Below are 20,640 nucleotides of genomic sequence, written 5' to 3'. Positions count from 1 at the left end.
AGAGGAGGGAAGGGCACTGGGGCCTGGCAGGACCAGAAATTGTTTTCGGCCAAGGGGAGCTTAAAGTTGAAGGAGCCAAGATGGAGGACAGTTTAGGAACTGGCAGACAGAAAGGCAACACTCCTACCTGACTCAGCTACTCCCACACTCTACATCCAGTCCACCTGTTAACCTTTGTTGTTTTTTAAAAAAAAATTTGTTTATTTGAGAGAGAGCACAAGCAAGGGGACCTGCAGTCAGAGGGAGAGGGAGAAGCAAGCTCCCCGCTGAGCAGGGAGGCCAACTTGAGGCTGGATTCCAGATCCCGGGATCAAGACCCCCTGCTGAAGGAGACACTTAACCAACTGAGCCACCCAGGTGCCCCTCCACCTGCCCATCCCCCCAACTCCAACCTTCCAAACTTCTAAGTTCAGAATGAGAAAAGCAAAATATTATATAGTGACTTGGACAGAGACACGTAATCTGGCTGAAATGTATAAAAAATGCATACAACCCAAATTAAGGAAGAGCTGGTAGAAGAATTTTTCTGTTCAACACATCCTGCAAAGTCAGGCACATCAAACCTGGTGTCCCGGCAAAAGCTTTAGTACCTAGGGCTGGGGATACAGGGAGTCCCGGGCAAATGCACATGGGGACACGCATGCTGGGACATCTCAGCTTTCCTCTGGAGTGTAGAACAGTAACACTCCCAGCTGGGGTCTTGGAGCGAAAGGCTGCATCATTCTGGGAGTTTGGAGCTCCTTGCCCATTCTCAGAGGCTCCTCTCACATTCAGTCCTGCTCATTCCAACTATTTGGAATATTCCCCTTGATCAAATCCGTGGCTTTAGAAAAACGAAGGGATAACTTAGAGGCTCTCCCTGCAGAAACGCCCCTGTCGTCAGGGGCTGGGTGAACCCTCCGGCCCTATTGCCTAAGAGCCGGATCCGCGTGGGAGTCTGGTCCAGGCAAACAGCCTCTTCCGTCGGAACAAATGCCGCTGACTGGTTCGTTCTTGGGGACTTTAGATAAAAGCTGGGAGGTGTTCTCAGCTCCGTCGGGACGAGAGGGTTCTTTTGGTTTAATTAATTGCCTCTGCGTACACGAGAGAGGCTACTAGTTCAGGGCTGACATCAGTCAATTTCTGCCCTTAGATATTCGGTCTAAGTAAGTCAGCGATTCGCTGGTTGCTCAACAGGGCCCAGAACTGCCTTAATGTGAGTCAAGGGCACAGCCAGCCTTTCATTTTGGTCTGATTACTTTTTAAAGTCATAAAGCAAAGAGTCCTATTCGGCACCTTGTCCTTCAAGGGGTCCAGGTACCGGTTTTCCTGTTCTCACGCGGAGGGGCACGCTCGGACCTGGCTGCACACCCCGAACTGCTGCATCGCAGCTCTGTTTGTCTTGGACTTTTATCAAGGAGGGCGGGGCGGAAAGTTCTGCGCGGGGGCTGAGCTGTCAGGCACAGCCCCCTGGCCTTTCTCCTAGCCAAACAGCTCTGATAAGTGGGCAGGCCTTGAGCCCGGAGACCCACAGACACACTTGGATGACTTTACGGAAATCAGTTGGCCAGTCCCTCCGAGGGCTTGGACCCGCTTCGGATGCGCCGCTTGCCAGTGCCGCAGACATGGCCAACGAGACCAACGCCTCCAGCGCGTACGACGGCTACGGCTACGAGTACTACCTGGATTACCTGGACCTCATTCCCGTTGATGAGAGGAAGCTGAAAGCCAACAAATGTGAGTTGAGGCAGAGCCTGGGGGGTTGGCCCATGAGACTTTCTCCATTCACCTCCTGCTCCAACAGATGTCAAAGATGAGCCCACACTTGACCCTGTACACGGAGACAGAAGGAAACAGGTGTCAAATGGTGTCTGTTATCTTCTGAAATAGGCTTGAAACTAACCTGGGAAGAAACTCAGGCACCTTGGGAGCAGAACATGCATTTTAAGATAGAGTTCCTTGATGGAGTTTGGTCTGTCTGGGTTTCCCGTGAGGTAGGTCAGTTTCTTTGAATTGCCGATGTTGCATTGTGTCCACCCCTAAGATAAATGACCTACTAATTTCTATGAAAATACCCACTGATTTTAATCTTCATGGTCTCAGGTAGGACCACCAGAACAAACCAACCTCCTTTTGCTCATCTCTCTCTCGGTCTTTCTCTCTTGGGTAAGTTGGTGCTTTGGGAACAGTTGTCTCTGGTTATTCCAGCTACTGAGTCAAGATAACAAGTTAGCTGAGGATATGACTACGAGAAACAAGACAAAACAAAGTCCAAATACTGGGGACCCATTCTCTGCTAGCCCCACGTGTCGGGCTTCTTGGGTATTTCACACCCTACAACCACAAAATCTGACAAAAAGTAAGTGTGGTCACTGGAAGGAACAGGATGCTTTTTGTATGAAAAGCCAGAGAATGTGGTCACACACCAGCTCAACACTGAAATCCATTTGGATGTTATTGCTAATAAAAGGCAGATCCCCTTGGAGGAAGTCATCTAGAATGTTTTGTTAGGAGGACTTTCTGTTTCCAGTTTCCCTTACGACTTCCAGGAGGCCAGCTACTCACCCACATCTGCCCCAACATGGCACCAAAGCTTTTTGGAGGGGGAACAATAGGTTTGGTGTGTTTTCTGCTGCAAGGTATATACTCATGAAATTAAAATGCAGATTTTTGCACATACAGCTCACAATAAGGAAGATGTAGAGTTCTCGGGAGAACATGTCAGGGTTGAAATAAAAGCCCATTCATATGTATCATCAGAAGCTCAAAACTTTAGGATACATAGAGATTTGGACAAAATGTCGATTCTGCTTTTTGGTTTTTGTTGTTGTTGTTGTAATTTTGTTGTTTTCTTTAGTTTTTGAAATGTAGATTTGTATTCAGGAGAGTCTTTTTTAAATGAACATGAATTAAGTGCAATTCTGTGTTGGCTTCGGACACTCCCATCCTTTTGTGGGCCAGACACCCCACTTGGGTCGCCCCCCACCCCCGGGCTCCAAAGCTCTCTTCCTTGCTTCGAGGAGGGACACCTTTTTGCAACTTTAAAACCTTCGAACCTACAGTCTCAGCCTTCTGCCCCATTCAGTCACCCACAAACAACTTCCATTTCTGGGGAAGGTGGCTGATGTGAGCTGTGTGTGAGGTTTGAAAAGAAAAAATGTTCTTTCTTGCACACGTGAACTTGAGATACAAATTTATAGCATGGTGGGCATACAAACGGAGGCAAATAAGAAACTCCTCCCCAAACTCCCCAATGCCATAAAGACCATCTCAGTGAGGACACTTAGGGGGGGCTCAGTCGCTGGGTCCCCTCAGACACCCTACATGTCAGGAGTTTTTGACACCCATAGAGAGAGAGAGCTACTCCTTCTGACTTCTATTTCTGATGTAGTTCAGTCTTTAGGTGTTCTCTGAACTTAATTTCTGCTTTCTCTCGAAAAGAAGTTTCAGGCTAGACAAAAACTCTGTGTTAGGCTTTTTATGTCCTGTTGGGTAGTTGTCTAGCTCCTTCTAGAGGGTCAGCTAGGGGGCAGTGACCTACAGGTTAGAGGCCAGGCACGTGAGTTCCCAAGCCCATCAACTGCGGTTCCCATCTGAGCTCTGTCACTCACTAGCTCTGTGACTTTGGGCAAATCAGTTACCAAGGCCAGGCCAGATTCAGGAGGAGGGAATCAAAGCCCATCTTGCAATTAACAATTCAAAGCAGTCTCTAATTCACCATGAATATGAAAAAATACAGCAGTTAGGAAAATAAAACTAGAAGGATAGTGAGGTAGAGCAGGAGCGCAAAGAGGAACTGCAGCCTTGACTAGGCTGGTGGGTGAAGGGCTCCCCACGGCGACTGTGAGCCGGTGAGAGATCAGGCATTGAGGATGGCCCTGGAAGGAGCCTTCCAGGCAGCGGGAACACCAAGGACCAAGGCTCCAAGGCAGGGGAATGAATGCCTGCCATATTCCAGGCATTCAAGCCTGAAGACACGGATATTCAGAGTGTCCGGGGAGGAAGTGGAGAAATGAGTATTGCCAGATGCGGCGGATGAGATGAAAGTTGGGTTCACCATTTTGGAGAGTGGAGTTGCCGAGGACCAGACAAGTTGCAGATGCTCACAAGGCGTAAACCAGGCGTCCCTCTCCCAGGTACCTTCAGGGAGCCCTTGCACACGCCCACAAGGATACACATATTTCAGCGTTCACTGCAGCACTGTTTGTGATAGTCAGAAATTGGGAAGGACATCATATCCCTCCTCAACAGGAGGATGGATACATGAGTTATGATTGTATTACTATCACCAGTAATACAGAGCAGTTATAACACATGAGCCAGATCTGCATGTCACAAGACGAGCAAACTGCTAAAGTATCATGAGGTAAAAAGCAATGGGCCAGGGGCGCCTGGGTGGCTCAGTCATTAAGCGGCTGCCTGCACCTCAGGTCATGATCCCAGGGTCCTGGGATGGAGCCCTGCATCAGGCTCCCTGCTCCGCCGGAAGCCTGCTTCTCCCCCTTCCCCTGTTGCTGCTTATGTTCCCTCTCCGCTAAGTCTGTCTCTGTCAAATAAATAAATAAAATCTTAAAAAAAAAAAAAGCCATGAGGCAAATTATACATCCTATAGAATTAACTTCTGTTCGTGCTTCATGATCCTATTGATTATAATGACGTCTCCTTAAATACCAATGAATTTGTTATAATTAATGATGCAATTAATATATATTAACTCTTAAATATAAAAACACATATGTTCTTTCTTAGGGGGGTGCACACACATAGGAAAATATAACAGCATACATCAGTTTCCCCTGGAGCGGAAACCAGGAAGATGAAAAGGGCTCTGACTTTACCTGCAATCATTTAATATCCTTTTTCTGTAAAAGGATCTGAAGCAAATATTTGGTGGACACATATTCTGTATTTCTCTACATATTTGGAACATTTATAATTCAGGTTTATCAAATTTATTTATTTATTTATTTGGGAGGGAGAGTGAGCATGTGCGTGCATGAGTTGGGGGGGGCACAGAGGGAGACAGAATATCAAGCAGACCCCCCAGCTGAGTATGGAGCCCTACACGGGGCTTGGTTCCAGGGCCTCAGGAGCCTGTGATGAGCTGAAACCAAGAGTCAGCTGTTTAACCCACTAAGCCACCAAGGCGCCTTTAAAAATGTATATTTTAAAGGATAAAAAATAATGAAGATTCATATGCTCTTAGTAAAAGATTCAGACAGCAAATTACTTCACTCTGCTACTCGGGAACCATCAGTGTTAGCATTTTGGTGCCTGGCCGACTAGGGTTTCTCTGTATCTTTTCATCCCTATGCACACAGACACAGACACACACACACACACACACACACGCCTGTGTGCACACACAAAGGGACCCCGTGTCTGCATGCTGTCTGTAAGAACTCCTGAGGGTAAATGGAGAACTCCCTTGAGTTCCCTCTGTCCCCCTTGGGCCTGTCGGTGACTGCATCGGGCAGGGCCCAGCTGGTGGCAAGTGGTTGTTCTCTCCAGCGGATGGACGAGCTCAGCTGGGGGAGCAAGGACCTGGAGCCTGCTGGAGGTTAGGGACGATAGCTCCATGCTCTGGGCAATTTGGCAGAATTATAAACATTTAGTTCATTTGGACAGGTACCCTCTTTTTTTCTAAACTGTGGTTACAGCAGCTTGAACTGACCTAGATCTTCCCTCACCTAAGTGGAACCGTACACTGTGTGACCTCTTGTGACTGGCCTGTTTCACTCAGTCTTCATTGTGACAAGGACCCTCTTGATAAGCAGGCCATTTTGCCCATTCACAGAGCCACGTGGCAGAAAGAAATATATGGTGGGTTAGCCCAAGACCACAAAAATGACCTTGAGGTTGATCGTCTCCTGACACCAGAAACAGAGACATTCCCAGTATGGTGGTTCTATCCGAGTTCTCCAGAAGAACCGCACCAGTAGGATGTATGGATGTATGTTTCCCTGAAACACCTTCACAGACACATCCACGAATCCCGTTTTACCAGCTGTGTGGGCATCCCTGAGCCCAGTCAACTTGACACATAAAATTAGCCATCGTAGTGTGTCAACCAAGCTGGTTATCAGAGGAGGAGCTTTAGTGGTGTAGAGGGAACGTGGGAGCCCCTGGGGTCAGGAACAGTAGCTACCGCAGGACGTCCAGAGACCTGGTCACCAGAGTGGTGAATGGGCACAGGGGAACTGGCAGGGGGGCCCCAGCGTGGGGTGTCCACTTGTTATTTTCACAAAATGCCATCATGTTTCCCCATAGCTCATCAGCTTAGTCTGGAGGACTCCCTTCTTCGCCAGCATCTCTCTCCCTTTCCACTGGCTTCCTTCTTGCTGTCTAAAACATACCCGGGTCTGCATCCCTGCTGCCCTCTTGTACCATCAACCAAAGTCTCTCCCACCTGGTCTCTAAAGTTCTCCAAGTGGTGCCCACTTTCACCTTCTCTGGTCCTCTGCACCCACCATCATCTGAAACTGCCCCTTCCAAAAAATCACCCTGCACACTCACTTCCTTCCTCTCCCTGGTTTCTGTGTCTATCTTCTCTTCTGTCCCTCTCTACCTCCTTCTTCTTTTCCTACGTACACTCGTGTTAGGGTCACCAACCCCCTAGGTTTGCCTAGGACCGTCACAGGGATGCATCTTGGGGAACTGAGGCACTTCAGATGGTCATCTTGGTTCCCCTCTTCTCCTTCCAGTCCCACCTATGTAGGAATAAAGCTGCCACTATCCTCAATCACAGAAATCAGAAAAAGACCCCTACTCTGTGAACACAGTTAATCACAATTCATCCAGGGGAAATTCCTTGAGCAGTGCACAACTTGTGTAACTCTTCATGGCATCCGTGCGTAGGAGGGACTCCAGGTGCAACCATGCACTCCTTGCACCATTCCCTGTCCCTGCAATCTCTGATGAGTCTAAGCTCCCTGTTCCTCTCCGTAGTCTCTCTGAAATTGAGTGCTGGCAATTTGGTCTTTCATCCATCTCAACAAACTCCATTTCCACATCATACCAGAAGCTCACCATACCGGTCTTCTCTTCTTGCTTTTGCTCACGATTAACTCAACAATCAAAATTTTGTAACTATCCATGATAGGCCAGGCATTGCATGGGCAGCTGGAGGCACAAATGCCAAAAGACTAAATCCCTGTACCTGATTTTTCTCAAGAACGATTTTATTTTATGACCATTGTTACCTATTTTACGATGATGCTATATTTCCAAGCAGGTTACACACATCACAACATCCCTCCACCAAACCTCGTAAGATAGTAACAAGTGAGAACATAACACTGTATCTAAACATTGCAATAATGGGGCCTCAGTGTCATCTAACACTCTGTGTAACATTCAGCTTTCCCCATTTCCAGTAAGGTGGCAGGTACACATCCTTAATAAGCTGTAATGTGATTCATGGTGTTATGCTGGAGATTTGCAGAAGTGGCCGGCAGAGCTCAGGGAGGGAAGACACAAGGAAGCCTTCACGGGGAAGATGGGCTAAGCTGAATCAAAAGACCCAAAGGGACTCTGCCCAATCCACAGACAGGCGGCCCCGGGTGAGGTAGACCATTTACACTCTGCATAGGCAAGAGGTGCTTCTGGCAAGCACCACAAGGAGGGTGTTTTTTGGAAAGAGTGACATGGTGACGAAATTCTTGCAGGCCAGCCTCAGAGGATTCATGGGAGCTTCAGGGAGTCACTTAAAATTGTAGGCAGAGAAGAGACAAGGTCCAATTTGCTTACTAAGAATATCCCTCTGGCGAATATATAAATTTGAGGTTTGGGTGGGTGGCGGGTGACACAGAGGCAGGAAACAGCCACATGCCACCCCTGGAAACATACAGTTGCCACGATCTCTACCCTCAGGAACTAACAGTCTAGGAGGGAGGGGTCAGCATAAATAAATTAGGGTGCTGTAGTGTTGCAGCCATCGGAATATAAGTATGAGGGGGTCCCGGGGCCCAGAGAAGCCAAGTGACTTTCCCCAGGTCACCCAGCGAAATATTTGCAGAGCTGGGACTTCAATTCCAGGCTCTGATCCCTGGGGACTCTTTCCAGGACACTAGACATGATTAGTGGGCAGACTGTCAGCAGACCGGAGGAACCAACAGAGCGGGAACCTTCCTCTTGTCTTGCTCTCTCTAGCCCCAGTTCCTGAGTGGTGCCCTACATGATCTCTGTGGGCTGGATTGATAAACGCATGGGAAGTAGGCAGCTCCTGCACACACCATTAATTTTCATGATGGATAACTGTGTCAGTTATCAATTTACTGCCTTCAAAATACGCTCAGTGATAAATGATGGGATTCCTTTAAAGTGAGCTGGGAGTCAAGATTTCTCGGAACAGGGCCCTGGGAGTGGGGGATCTGTAGGAGGGTTGGGCTGTGGCTGGGGGTCAGCAGGGGTGTGTGAGGACATGTGGGGCAGTCGGCCCCTGTCACTGCCCCGAACATAGTCCTTCTAAGATCTTGTGGCCTCACGTGGCAATAACCTCTCTGCAGCCATCTTGACCTGGAAACTGAGGTCCCAAAGCATTCCATGGCCCACAGGGAGCAGAAGTCACAAGCCCCTGACAGGGGGACCCCTACCAGCTGTTGGTCATTTGCACCCTGCCGGTGCTCTGGAGGGTGGTCGCTCGTCTGTCCAGCAGCTCCAGACCAGCTCAACATCTCTGCTATCCAGTGGCCAAACCACATCTCCACTGAGGTCTGAACCTCCCCCAACTATGTCCCTCCTTGGTGTGATGGGCTGGACTGTGTCCCCCCCAAACCCGATTCCTATATTGAAATCCTAACCTCTGGTACTCAAGAAGAACATGACTGTATTGGGAGAATGGGGTCTTTAAAGAGGTGATCAAATTATTCTGAAGTCATAAGGGTGAGCCCTAATCCAATATGACCAGTGTCCTTAGAGGAGGGAGTGAGGACACAGACACATGCAGAGGGAAGGCCGTGTGAGGACAAGCCAAGGGGAGAGGCCTCAGGAAGGACCAAGCCTAGGAGGAAGAACCAACTTCCAGCCTCCAGAATTGTGAGAAACTAAATTCCTCTTCTTTAAGCCACTGTCTTCATTGGTTCAGGCTAATATAACAAAATACTATAGACTGGGGGCTTATGAAGAACTAAGATGTATTTCTCGCAGTTCTGCAGGCAGGGAAGTCTAACACAAAGGCCCCAATATGGTTGAGTTTGGGTGAGGGGCCTTCTCCTGCTTAGGGGCTGACATCTTCTTGCTGTGTCCTCCCGGCGGGGGAAGGGGTGAGGGCACCGCTCTGCAGCCTGTCTTGTAAAGGCACCGATCTCATTCACGGGGGGGGAGGTGGGGGTCTGTTTGTGGCTTAAGCAGCTCCCAGAGGCCCCAGCGCCATATACCATCCCCCTGGGCATTAGGATTGGGCAGATGAATTTAAGGAACCACAAATGTTCTGATCATAGCGCAGCCTAAGCAAACGGATACGCCTGGGTCCCCTCCTGGTTTGGGACCCCTGTTCGCTGGAGCAGGAAGGATGGAACGTGGTGAGGACAGGGAGGACAGTGGGGTCTGTCGGCGAGGCAGCCACACTCTGACCTGGAAGGCGGCCAGGCACGGCAGCTGGGCCACGGAGGGCGATGTGTCCCGGCAGTGTCCGCTCCCCATGGGGCCCGCGACCTGACTCCAGAACCCTGATCCTGTCAGTCTTGCCTCACCCCTCCCATCAGCACCGGCCAGCCGGGGTCCTTGTGGGTTCCCTGGGACAGTGGTCACCTGCTCCGGCAACCTGTGTGTGGGAAAGTGACTTTGTAGCTGCTGTGACTTCTTGAGTGAACTTGTACACTGGCCTCTTCACTGGCTGCCCTGCCCGCCAGCTGGACTGGCACTGGTCCAGGCAGGGGTGTCCTCTTCCCCAGGAGGGGGCGGGAAGCAAGTCAAGCTGGCTCCTTCTTTCCTGGCAGGACCTTGGTGACATCTTCCGCAGCAGGGGGTGGCAGGGATACTCTTTCTGCTCTGCTAATGCTGATTGCCCTGTCTCTGGCTTTCAAGATTTTCTCGAGCACAGACTCTTGTCCTATGTGTCCCACTAACTGCAAAGGACACGTGCAGAGCTCTCTGGAGTGGCCCTTTTGCAGGGTACCAACTACCCTCTCATACAGGGTAACGGTGGTGGGGGACGGTCGACCGTCTCGAAAGAAAATCCCTTGGAGGGAAACATCCCAAAAGTTGATTTGAAGCAGTCAACACCTCTCTTAGTCTACCCGGGCTGCTGTAACAAAATATTATAGACTGGGAGCTTCAACAACAGGTATTCAGGCCCCACATTCCTGGAGGCTGGGAGTCCAAGATCAAGGTCGCAGCAGATTTGCTGTCAGATGAGGACTTGCTTTGTGCCTTGTAGACAGCCACTATCTTACTGTGGCCTCACGGGGCCTTTCTTCCAGGCCTGCAAATGAAGGAGAGAGGAGGGGGCGCTGCAGCAGGAGGCTGAGGGGAGAGGGAGGGAGGCAGGCAGGCAGAGAGTGAGAGGGAGGAGAGCTTCTTCCTGTTCTTACAAAGACACTAATCCCGTCATGCGGACCCTCCTGATCTCTTCTAAACCTAATTACCTCTCAAAGACCCCACTTTCAGGGTGCCTGGGTGGCTCAGCGGGTTAAAGCCTCTGCCTTCAGCCCAGGTCATGATCCCAGGGTCTTGGGATCGAGCCCCGCATCGGGCTCTCTGCTCAGTGCAGAGCCTGCTTCTCTCTCTCTCTCTCTCTCTCTGCCTGCCTCTCTGCCTACTTGTTTTCTCTGTCAAATAAATAAATAAAATCTTAAAAAAAAAAAAAAAAAAAAGACCCCACTTTCAAACACCATCCATCTGGAGAGGAGGGTTTCCGCCCTGGGAGGTGGGGGAACATAGTCAATCCACAACATCGCCTTTCTACAGAGTCCACTATGACCGTCCTGTCTCCCCTAGAGATTTCAAATAGGATCTGGATACACACACACACACACACACACTTAAGATTTTATTTATTTATTTGAGAAAGAAAACACGAGCTGGGGGGAAGGGGCAGAAGGAGAGGGAAAGAGGGAGAGGGAGAGAGAAGCAGATTCCCCACTGAGCAGAGAGCCCGATGCGGGGCTCAGTCCTAGGACCCTGAGATCATGACTTGAGCCAAATGCAGATGCTTAACCCACTGAGCCACCCAGGCACCCCCGACTGTCTATGCTGTTTTGTATTTTGCTCTTACCCACTTGACGATATTTTGTTTTCTTGTGTTGTTAAATATTCTTTCACAAAGATTTTGTGAACAACTGCATGGTGTGCTAGAAATTTCTATTTTTGAACATATAGAATGATTCTTGTTTTTTGCTGGTACAAGCAGTGGACTTGAGAAAAAATCTTCTGTTGTATGTCAAGTAAAGTTATCTCGCCTACTTTTGTCCATGGTATTTGAATTCAAGGAAGTTTATTAAAAACAAAACAAAACAAAACAAGGGCATCTGGGTGGCTCAGTCGGGTAAGCGTCTGCCCTAGGCTCAAGTCATGATCCCAGGGTCCTGGGATCAAGCCCCACGTCTGGCTCCCTCCTCAGCAGTGAGTCTGCTTCTCTCTTTCCTTCTTTGGTCCCTCTCTGTCTCTCACTTGCTATCAAGTAAATAAATAAAATCTTTAAGAGAACAAACAAACAACAACCCCCCCACCCCACCCCCCCCCACACACATGCAAAGCCAGAAATCTCTACCATCCACTCTCTGTGCTACTGTTATCACGGTGTCAATTTTGTTTTCCATAATGAAAAAGCTGGCAAAAGGCAGCTTCTGGCGGGCTCAGAGATGCTCTTTTACTTGGCTTTGAAGGTCGGGTAAGGCAAGCATGAGTCCCGGTGAGGAGAGACAGAGGTCACGCTGCAGAAAGCAGGTGAGCTTCTCTGTTAACAAATGCACCTTTCTCTCCTCGCTAGTTCCTCTGGGTTGGATCTCCGACCCAGTCAAACAGATCAGAGAGATTCACCTCCCAGTTCTTCACCTCGAAGCAGAGGTACACATCAAAGGCAGAAGGATGCTGGGAATGGAGCCATGAGCCAGGGATGCTTTAAGGTGAGACAAAGAAGGTCACGTGGTGTGGCTGGTTGAGATGCGGAAGATCAGGCTGGGTTCGACTCCTGTACCAAGTAGAAAAGGAGGCAAACAGAAGGAAAAATACCCAGGCTCAGGTGTTTACCTAACAAGCAGAGAGGATTTTAAAGATTTTTGTGTTCGTGCCCATACACTGGAATTTATCCGTCAAGGCTGGGCAGAGCGCTGGAAGCATCCAGGGACTGATAGACATATTTTATGGAGCAGTGCTGACTGGAAGGCTCTGGGTTGCTCTTTCCCAGGGCTGGCTTGAAATCTGGTGTGATTTTGTTAGAGGGACTTCACAAGGATCTGTACCCTTGTGATTTTCAGATATGACTTCTGTCTCAGGGAAAGATTAAGAATTTCCCCGACACTGTCGACCAAGTGGGAAATGCAAATCCGTTTTCTTGAGGCTCTGCCTGAATGAATCATATGTTTGCTTTTCTAGCTGTCCCCCTTTCAGGGGCTAGGCTTAGGGGAAAACAGTTCCATATACCAATGTTACAGTTACAATATATGCCAATGTTACATATTACTGTAACACAAGGACTCTCCAGATACGCCCTGATGCTCCCTTGCAGGGAGCGGTAAGATGGATTGATTTCCTTCGGGTAGGAAAGCTTTCATGGTAGGAAAGCCTGCCTGGCTTTCATGCTGTATTATTTGCTTCTCAGGTCAATATGTCTTCTTCCTTTAATTATGGCTTGGGAAAAATCTATCATAGCTCATATCGACTTCCACTGATGTGCCGGCTCTGGCAGTTTCAATCAGAAGGCAGTCTGTTCATCTGCTGCTCCCAGAACAGAAACACACCACTAACCCATCTCTTTTGAGCATAAGGCAGAGAACTCAGTGAAAAGATTGAGCCAAACACCTACATGTAACTCTTTTCTCTCATCAGAGCAATCAGTTTCATGTTACAAGTTTAACCGAGACTACAAACTCTTCAGCAAAAGTCCAGCCTTATGGATAAGACATAAACAGTGAAAGTGATTTTGCGTCTTCGCTTGGCTCAGGTCATGATCTCAGGGTCCTGGGATCGAGCCCCACATCAGGCTCCCTGGTCAGTAGGGAGTCTGCTTCTCCCTCTCTCACTGCCTGCCATCCCCTCTGCTGATGCGCTCTTTCTTTCTGTGCCAAATAAATAAATAAAATTTTTTAAAAATGTTAAAAAGGAGAGAAAGTGATTTAAACAAGATATGAGACTGTTTACCTCGGAACGAATATCCCATCAAAGTAGCCCCAGCTAGAGGTGCTACACATGAATGATTCCATTATTGCTCCCAAACTGCTTGGGGCTCTTCTTTTGGAACTGACTGTGGTAGTGACAGCATCTTCTATGGGACATCTACAGTGATAAACTATGTATCTCTTTCGAGGGTGGATTTGCTTTGGGGAAATAGTTAAGAGTGACCCTCAACCAATCAGGTGAATGGAAGGGATGACTGAGCTATTGGTACCGCCTGGGTGATGAAAATAAAACATGACTTTTTACAAAGTAGTAGTACTTCGTAAAAATAAGTACTTCTACTTATTTTATGAAGTAGAAGTACTTTTACGAAGTAGTGTGTGTGTGTGTGTGTGTGTGTGTGCGTGCACGCACGCTTGCCCTAGATGATAATCCCAAAAGAAAGCTTTACAAGTGTTTATGAATCTTTGGTAAATGTTTATAGATGTTTAATCAGGACATGTATTATTTCAGGAAGATTTATATGATTCTGTGATAGATGATTATTGTGAAAGCTAGCATTCATTTGGATTTGTAAGTTTGGGTATGGTCATTTAAACAGTCAGCTCTTTTTACTGATTCAGTGAAGAAGTTGGTTGCAGTCAACAGCACCAGATGGAAGAGAAGCTGGTTTCTGTCTCACAGAGAAGTCTGCAGGACCCTGTGCAGGGTGGGCTCCATGAGTTCCTCAAAGACAGCTTCCTTCCAGCTCCTTGTTCTGCCGTCCCCTGGATCTGCCCCTTATCCTCACCCTTCAGCCTTTCTCTGGGATTCACATCCAGGTTCCCACCAGCAAAATGGAATACAGAAATAGGAAGGGATACAATGTTATCTGAAATCTAGCAGGCTCTGCAGGAGGAAGTCCAGCAGCAGTCCAGTAACCCACACTCACATCTCATTGGCCAGAACCCTGTCACATGACCATATCTAGCTGACAGGGGGTCTGGGAAATGTAGTCTTTATTCCAGGCAGTGAAAGGCAGGGCTTCTCTTACTATGTAAGAACCTACAAACATTAGGATTCGCAACTAGCTGTCTGTACCGCGATTACCTTTACTCATATCCCATACTTCAGTGGAGCTTGAAGCACACAGTGGTATGTATCACTTGCCCAACACCCTCTTAACAGAAAAAATAATTTTAGTACTATTGATATATCATTTCACAACCATTAAACAAGGAACTACGCCATGGGCATTATATATACATATTATTTAATCCACCTAAAAGTCTATCTAACACAGTCCATCATCCCATTTAAAGATTTAGAGATGCAAAAATCTCAGATTGCCTCAGATACCCCAGCTAGAAAATGGCCAAGTCAGAATTTGAGTTCAAAATCGCCCACCTGCATCGCCTAGGTCCTTAACCCAGTTGTTGTTCCCCAAAGAAGGGAAAAGTCTTGGAGTGAATCTCTTATCAGGACTCTGGGACCCAAATGTTGGTAGCCTTTGGAGGAATGCTAAAACTGAGGTTCAGCAGTTCACAAAATTGAACAGCTCCAAGGAAGGATGAGAAACTCCCTCCCCCACCCCCGGGTGAAGCCGCACCATTCCATCCGAGCCCCCTCTTGTCGACCAAGTGCAGATGCCTCGCTCCCCTCATTCTGCCCCTGTGGGCTCAGAAGGGAAGGAAGGAAGGAGGGGAGGCTGAGGGGGGAGGAGAAAAAGGAAGTAAATTAGGAAGGGGGAGGGAAAGGGGGAGGAGAAGAGAAGCGAGGGGGAGGAGAGGAGAGAGGGGAGGAAGGTTTTCCATGGTTGGACCAGTTTCCTTGTCAAGCCAGCCTGGGGTTCCTTGTTGTAAAAACCAGCTCAGGGATGTTTACACATTTCCAGCCCTGGGGAATGAGGTCTCTGGACCTGGAATGAAATGTTCTCTCCAAGCACTTTGAACCTTCAGTAGGAAGAGGAAAAAGAACCCTATTATTATTATTATTATTATTATTATTATTATTATTATTATTTTGGCCGTCCCTTTCAACAGAATGTTAGGAAAGAGAATTTAGTATCGGAAAGGGCCAGTGGCTACTGATCCCCCCTTTCAGTCTGAAAACAACTCAGATCTCACTTCTCTGAAGACACTGTGTCCTGTGGAAGGTGTTACTTCTTTTCCTGTTCAGTATGTGGAGATAACTGACCACGGGCCAAGCAGACATGTGTGAGCCCAGGAGAAGGGGCGGGGGTGTCCCAGCGGCAGAACTTTCTGAACCTGTTTTCTTAGAGGCCCCGACAGAACTTCTCTAGCTGCCGGAAGATCTCAAACCCTGTATGATTTTTATGGAGACAGAGCAGAGTGGTGTCTGCCTAAATCCAAAACATCCTTACAGAATAAAACCAAAACTTCTGAAAGCTTTTATTCCGTGCCACTCCAAGGGTTATAAAAGAAATTGTGACTGGCCGTTGGAACCGAAGCAGGTGTTCTAGAATACTGAGTGAGCAGCCAGGGAATGGTGAGAACTTCAGGCGCTCCTTTTTGAAAGTCCTTCAGTTTCGGGCAGACAGGAACAACCTCATTCCCTATTTCCTGGGATCCCATATACCCCTACAACTGGTCAGGGTTCTGGGGCACCACCAGCGTTTCTCAGGTCAAGGTCAGAGAGGAGAGAGGTTGTGGGAGCCAGCCTGGAGGTCTTCGTTGTCCTTGTCTTTCTGGAGTTGGGAAGGCCAAGTTGTTGATGCTTCGTGACAAGGCAGTGGGGATCTGACTCCTTTGGTGAGAACTGCCTCCCTTCCTTGTAACTGTTTTTGATGCTGTCCAGGTCTAAGATGAACTCTTACGAGCCTTCAGTTTCTCTCCCTACCTGTCCCAGGTCATGGAGAGTAGAGGTGACACCCTTTCCTCAAGTGCCATTATTTATTTACCGCCGGGGTCTTCACTTCCGGCTCTATGTAGATGCCGAACAAATCTCTAGCTACCTCATTCATTCATTCAGTGATTCATCATTCATTCATTCATTCTGTTTGTTTCCTCTTTTGCTTACCCATTCATAAAAGCTTTTTTGTTTAACAGAACACAGCGCAAGTCTGGGCAGGTATATCCCTGGAAGTACTGGGGGGTAGTGCAGAGGAGGAGCGTGCGGGAGAGAGGGGGCAGCCATTTCCGCTGTGCTCCTGTGGCCCCTCTGAGTCCTTCACAGCCTGTGGTGGCACCTGGCACGAGTGGGTGCTTAATACATTCCTGTGGGTGATCAGCCTTCAGTAGCCTCCTTTGCTCACACGTGTATATGTCTAGCAGGTCCAGCTGGGGGCATCCGGGCCTGGGGGCACGAGTGTGTCTGGGATAAGATCCTCAAACACACTCATCACGAGCCTAGTGTACTGTGCCCATAGCCGCCATCGATCACCAAGAAACACTACCGTATTGCAACAGTGCCTCGCAACTTGCAGAATGTTCCTGATCTGGAGTCCTGGAGGACAGCACCTCCTGGCCTGTCAGGTTCTGCCTAGGGCCCCCAAGAGGCTAACTATGTTTCCTAGTTTTCCTGTCCCTTCAGCCTCTGGCCACAAATACAGGCACAGGGTAGGCTGCACGCAGGTGATCTTCCCTCCTGTCGCTGTCCTCCGTCCCCACATTGGCCACGTGCCCCTGGAAGAAAGGGGCCAGTGAGGCCTCGGTTAAAAGCTCTGCCCTGCCCGCCACGGGAGCATTCCAGCACCCCAGTCTCGCCCACCTCCTCCTAAATCTCTCCGTCTCGGGGTCTCTGAGGCTGCCCCTAATAGAGCAGTCCCCAAAGGCCCCTGCCGCCCTCACAGGGGAGGGGAGGTTGGCTGTGTACGAGCTGCCCACAGCCCTTTCTTCTCCCTCTGAAGGAGAAGGGGAAGGGGAGCAGCAGCGGCTGAAAAAGCAAATCCAGGGGGTCCCTTCGTTTCACTGGCTGGTCTTCCCTCGGCAATCCCCTACCTGGGCCTGCCGCTAGTTGCTCTGGGAAAAAGTCTCTTCCCTGCGGCCCTGGTGCTCGTGGAAAGGTCTTCCCAGGGGCGGCTGCTGAGAGGCTGGGAGAGGAGACAAGTCCTCTCCTCAGGCCCCACTGCCCGGAGCTGTGGGCTCCTGTGGCGTCATGCTGACGTGGAGACGCCCCCCCGCCCCCCCCCCCCCAGATTTCATCGTCATCACCTTCTGGGTGAGCCTGGCGTCCTTCGTCATGCTTCTCTTCCTCATCCTGCTCTACATGTCCTGGTCGGGCTCCTCACAGGGGAGGTGAGTATGGAGGGCGCCGGCACAGGTAAGTCACGGGCTGAACAGTGAGGGGCCGCAGGTCCGCAGCGCGGGGTGCTGTTCCGTCACGAAGAGGAACAGATCCCCGATTCCTGGTCCGACATGCATTCACTTCCAAGACCCTGTGCTAAGTGTAAGAAGCTAGATGCAAAAGGCCCCCGTGTTGTAGGATTCCATGGATATGAAACATCGAGAATAATCTAGACACAGAAAGCAGATTAGTGCTGGCTACTGGGGCCGGGGCTTCTTGGTCCGATGACAGGAATATTCTCCGGCAGACTGTGCGGATGGCTGCACAGTTTGTGACTCTACTGAAGATCTCTGAATTTTCCATGTAAGCGGGTGAACTTTGCTGTCTATAAAATATAGCTCCATTAAGCTGTTAAAGAAAACCGAGTCAAAATGACCCCATGTGGCAGTTAGGGCTTGTCAAATGACTCACCAGAAAAAGGGGACCCAAATGTAGGCATCTACGACCACCATCTGTTATTGAATACGTACTATGTGCCTTAGCGGCCAAACTGGAGGCTTCCCTTTGGTCACACAGGGAGGCGGAACGCTCCCTGGTCCGGTGGGTGCCCAGGCAGCCGGGGCTGAGGAGTCCTGCCTGTCTAAGGGCTACCATTTTACACGGCACATGGGTGATGATGTTCGCCCTGATACCAAAGAAACGTTCTCCAGACATTTCAACGGGCGCGGAATGCTCAGGGGAGCTAAGTGGGTCTTTGTAAGATTTGGGAAGGAGATGCTGCCTTGCTCCAAGGAGTTGTTCTTTTTATGCTTAAAAATAAAAATTTCCACTAGCATCATCTGAAAGGAGGGCTCTGCTCTATCAGGCTCCCGTCCGGACCCTCCTCCTTCATGTTAGAATTAGAACTATTTGGAACTACTCTAGCGGGGACGGATTCTGTACCAGAGCATCACCTCGTGTTATCCTGACGGCAGCTAAGAGGTGATGATGGTCCCAGTTCATTGATGGGACAGGAGGGCGGGTGGGACGTGGTGGGCCGGCTCACTCCAGGCCGCTGTGCCCACTGCCCCAAGCACCTCCCGTTTGGGAGAGGCGTCAGAGAGGATGGAGGCACAGGTGCACATACTCAAGCACGTGGATGGCTGGAAGATCCACCCACCGGCTCCTCATCGTAAGTGGACACAAGGGAGATGTGACCGCAGACGGAATGACCGAGGGTCAAGGTCACCACTGAGCACTGCCTATTATCTTCCATTGCTCCACAGTGGTGACCCTCATGAACTGGGCTGACCCTCCCCCACGGCCTGTTCCCTTAGCAGAGGTGCTCTTGTCCCATGATGTCTTCTCTGTGGGTTCTGGGCAGGCAGGATGGCGCAACAGGAAAGCACCCAGTACGTTCTCGCCAGCTTTGATGCCTGCCTCCCATCTGCTCTGTCCACAGGAACAACACCCAGCACCACACAACATGCCCCTGGAGTCACAGCCTCCACCTCCCGCTCTGCATCCGGGGGCAGCCCCCCGGCTCCACGGAGCTCGGCCGGAGCCCCAGGCGGCCGAGCACGCAGCCCTGAGCGGCAGCAGCGGCCACGAGCCCCTGCACTTGCCCCACTCTGCCCCCCGCACCTACCCTGCTCTCCTCCCAGAACTGGCCTTTGACGGGGACCCCCACAGCATCAGCTGATGTCGGGAACAAGTGGGGTGAGCCTCCCTCTGAAGACAGAACCTCTCAACTGTAGAAGTGACACCAGCAAATCGGTGAACTCAGACTGAATGCACGGCTGCCTTCGGAAAGCCTACTTACGTGCAGCTGGAAGTGCAGGCCAGGATGTACTTTATGAGGGGACACAAGTACGCGTGACCCAGGGCTCAGAGTACCCCGCCTAGCACAAGGAAGCAGCCCCAGAGAGTGCGGATTTCCAGTGCATTTTACCTGCAAACGTACTTCTTATGTTCACTTTGGGAAGGGTAGAAAATAAAATATGTACGAATTAATTTTTAAAAATATTTGCTTGCTATTACTGGGCCACTTTTTAGCTTCAACTATTACTGCTGTGATATGGTTTTTTTAAAGATTTATTTGAGAAAGAGAGAGTGGGTGTGCACGTGCGCAGTGGGGGGAGGTGGGGAGGGGCAGAGAGAGAGGGAGACAAGCAGACTCCTCGCTGAGCATCACGGGAGGGCGTGGGCGGCGGGGAGGGGCCTCCATCCCAGGACCGAAACCAAGTCTGATGCTTCACCACCCAAGCCACCCAGGCACCCCGTACTGCTGTAATATTTACCAACCCTGAGTTTCAGGCAGATCTGAACCTTCTTTAGGACACCCAGGGAGGGCATCCCCGTCCCCCACTGTCACCCACCTTTACTAAGACAGGGCAGTGCTGGCCCCACCAGCCCCGCTGACTGCAATCAAGGGACCTAAGTCACACTCCCGACCTCCCCAAAGCCTTTAAAAGGCAGAACCCAAGGGGAGAGGGGTGCACTGGAATGGTGTCCAGGACGTCTCTAAGCTGGTTGGATGAGAGCCACCTGGGTGACGTTACGGGACCTCTGGTCTGAGTCCTCCGAAGGACCCAGTCCTTCAGTGCCCAACAGCCTGGCCCTGGCAGACGGAAAGTGCAAAGCCCCAGAACCTGCACCCCACCCCGGGTGGACTGAACTATCCCCCAGGCGGGGGCGGGCTCAGCCTTCTCTGACTTGGGGGCAGTGGGCTGAAAAGGAAGCGGAGGGCGGGGAGACGAGCTCCAGAGACACAGAAAAGGGGCGAGAAGGAACTCGTGGACTTTCTTACTTGAACCTAAAAGCACAAGTCTGATTTGGGTATGGTCTCAAAACACACTGTTCAGGTGTTTGGGGTGTGGGGGAGGGGAGGGAGCCACACCCTGCTTTCTAGACAAGGAGCCCGGACTGGGTAAGGGGACTGGAGGCAGACAAGCACTATCCTTATCCGGTCAAAAGTCCTCAATCGTGAAAGACCACCAGAACCCAGTCTAAGGAATGCCGCAGGAACATCAACGTGTCAACGTTTAAGCTGAGGCCGAGGGACTGGGAAGGCCGCCGTGCGGTCCTGTGACTGAGGCCAAGCAGCAATCCCCCCGCTTAGCCCCCACACTGTACGGGAGGGCGGTGGGCACACGCGGAGCTCTAGCCGCACGCACCAGAGCT

The 20,640-nt window shown here is 50.1% G+C and overlaps 1 protein-coding gene across 1 annotated transcript; it reads left to right on the top strand.

Annotated features, from left to right (window-relative positions):
* Window positions 1-960: 960 nt before the first annotated feature.
* LOC101670642 (melanocortin 2 receptor accessory protein) lies at window positions 961-19,480 on the top strand. The gene is made up of 3 exons (XM_004757501.3): window positions 961-1,716; window positions 17,390-17,489; window positions 18,920-19,480. Exons 1-3 carry the CDS (start codon window positions 1,524-1,526, stop codon window positions 19,047-19,049), a joined length of 423 nt encoding a protein of 140 aa, XP_004757558.1. The 5' UTR covers window positions 961-1,523; the 3' UTR covers window positions 19,050-19,480.
* The last annotated feature ends 1,160 nt before the right edge of the window (window positions 19,481-20,640 follow it).

Source organism: Mustela putorius, unplaced genomic scaffold (genome assembly GCF_011764305.1).
Source record: "Mustela putorius furo isolate JIRA1106 unplaced genomic scaffold, ASM1176430v1.1 tig00000832_pilon_pilon_pilon, whole genome shotgun sequence".
Classification (NCBI taxonomy): Eukaryota; Metazoa; Chordata; class Mammalia; order Carnivora; family Mustelidae; genus Mustela; species Mustela putorius.
The sequence above is the reverse complement of the archived record's forward strand: the minus strand, read 5'-3'. Positions and strand labels throughout refer to the sequence as shown.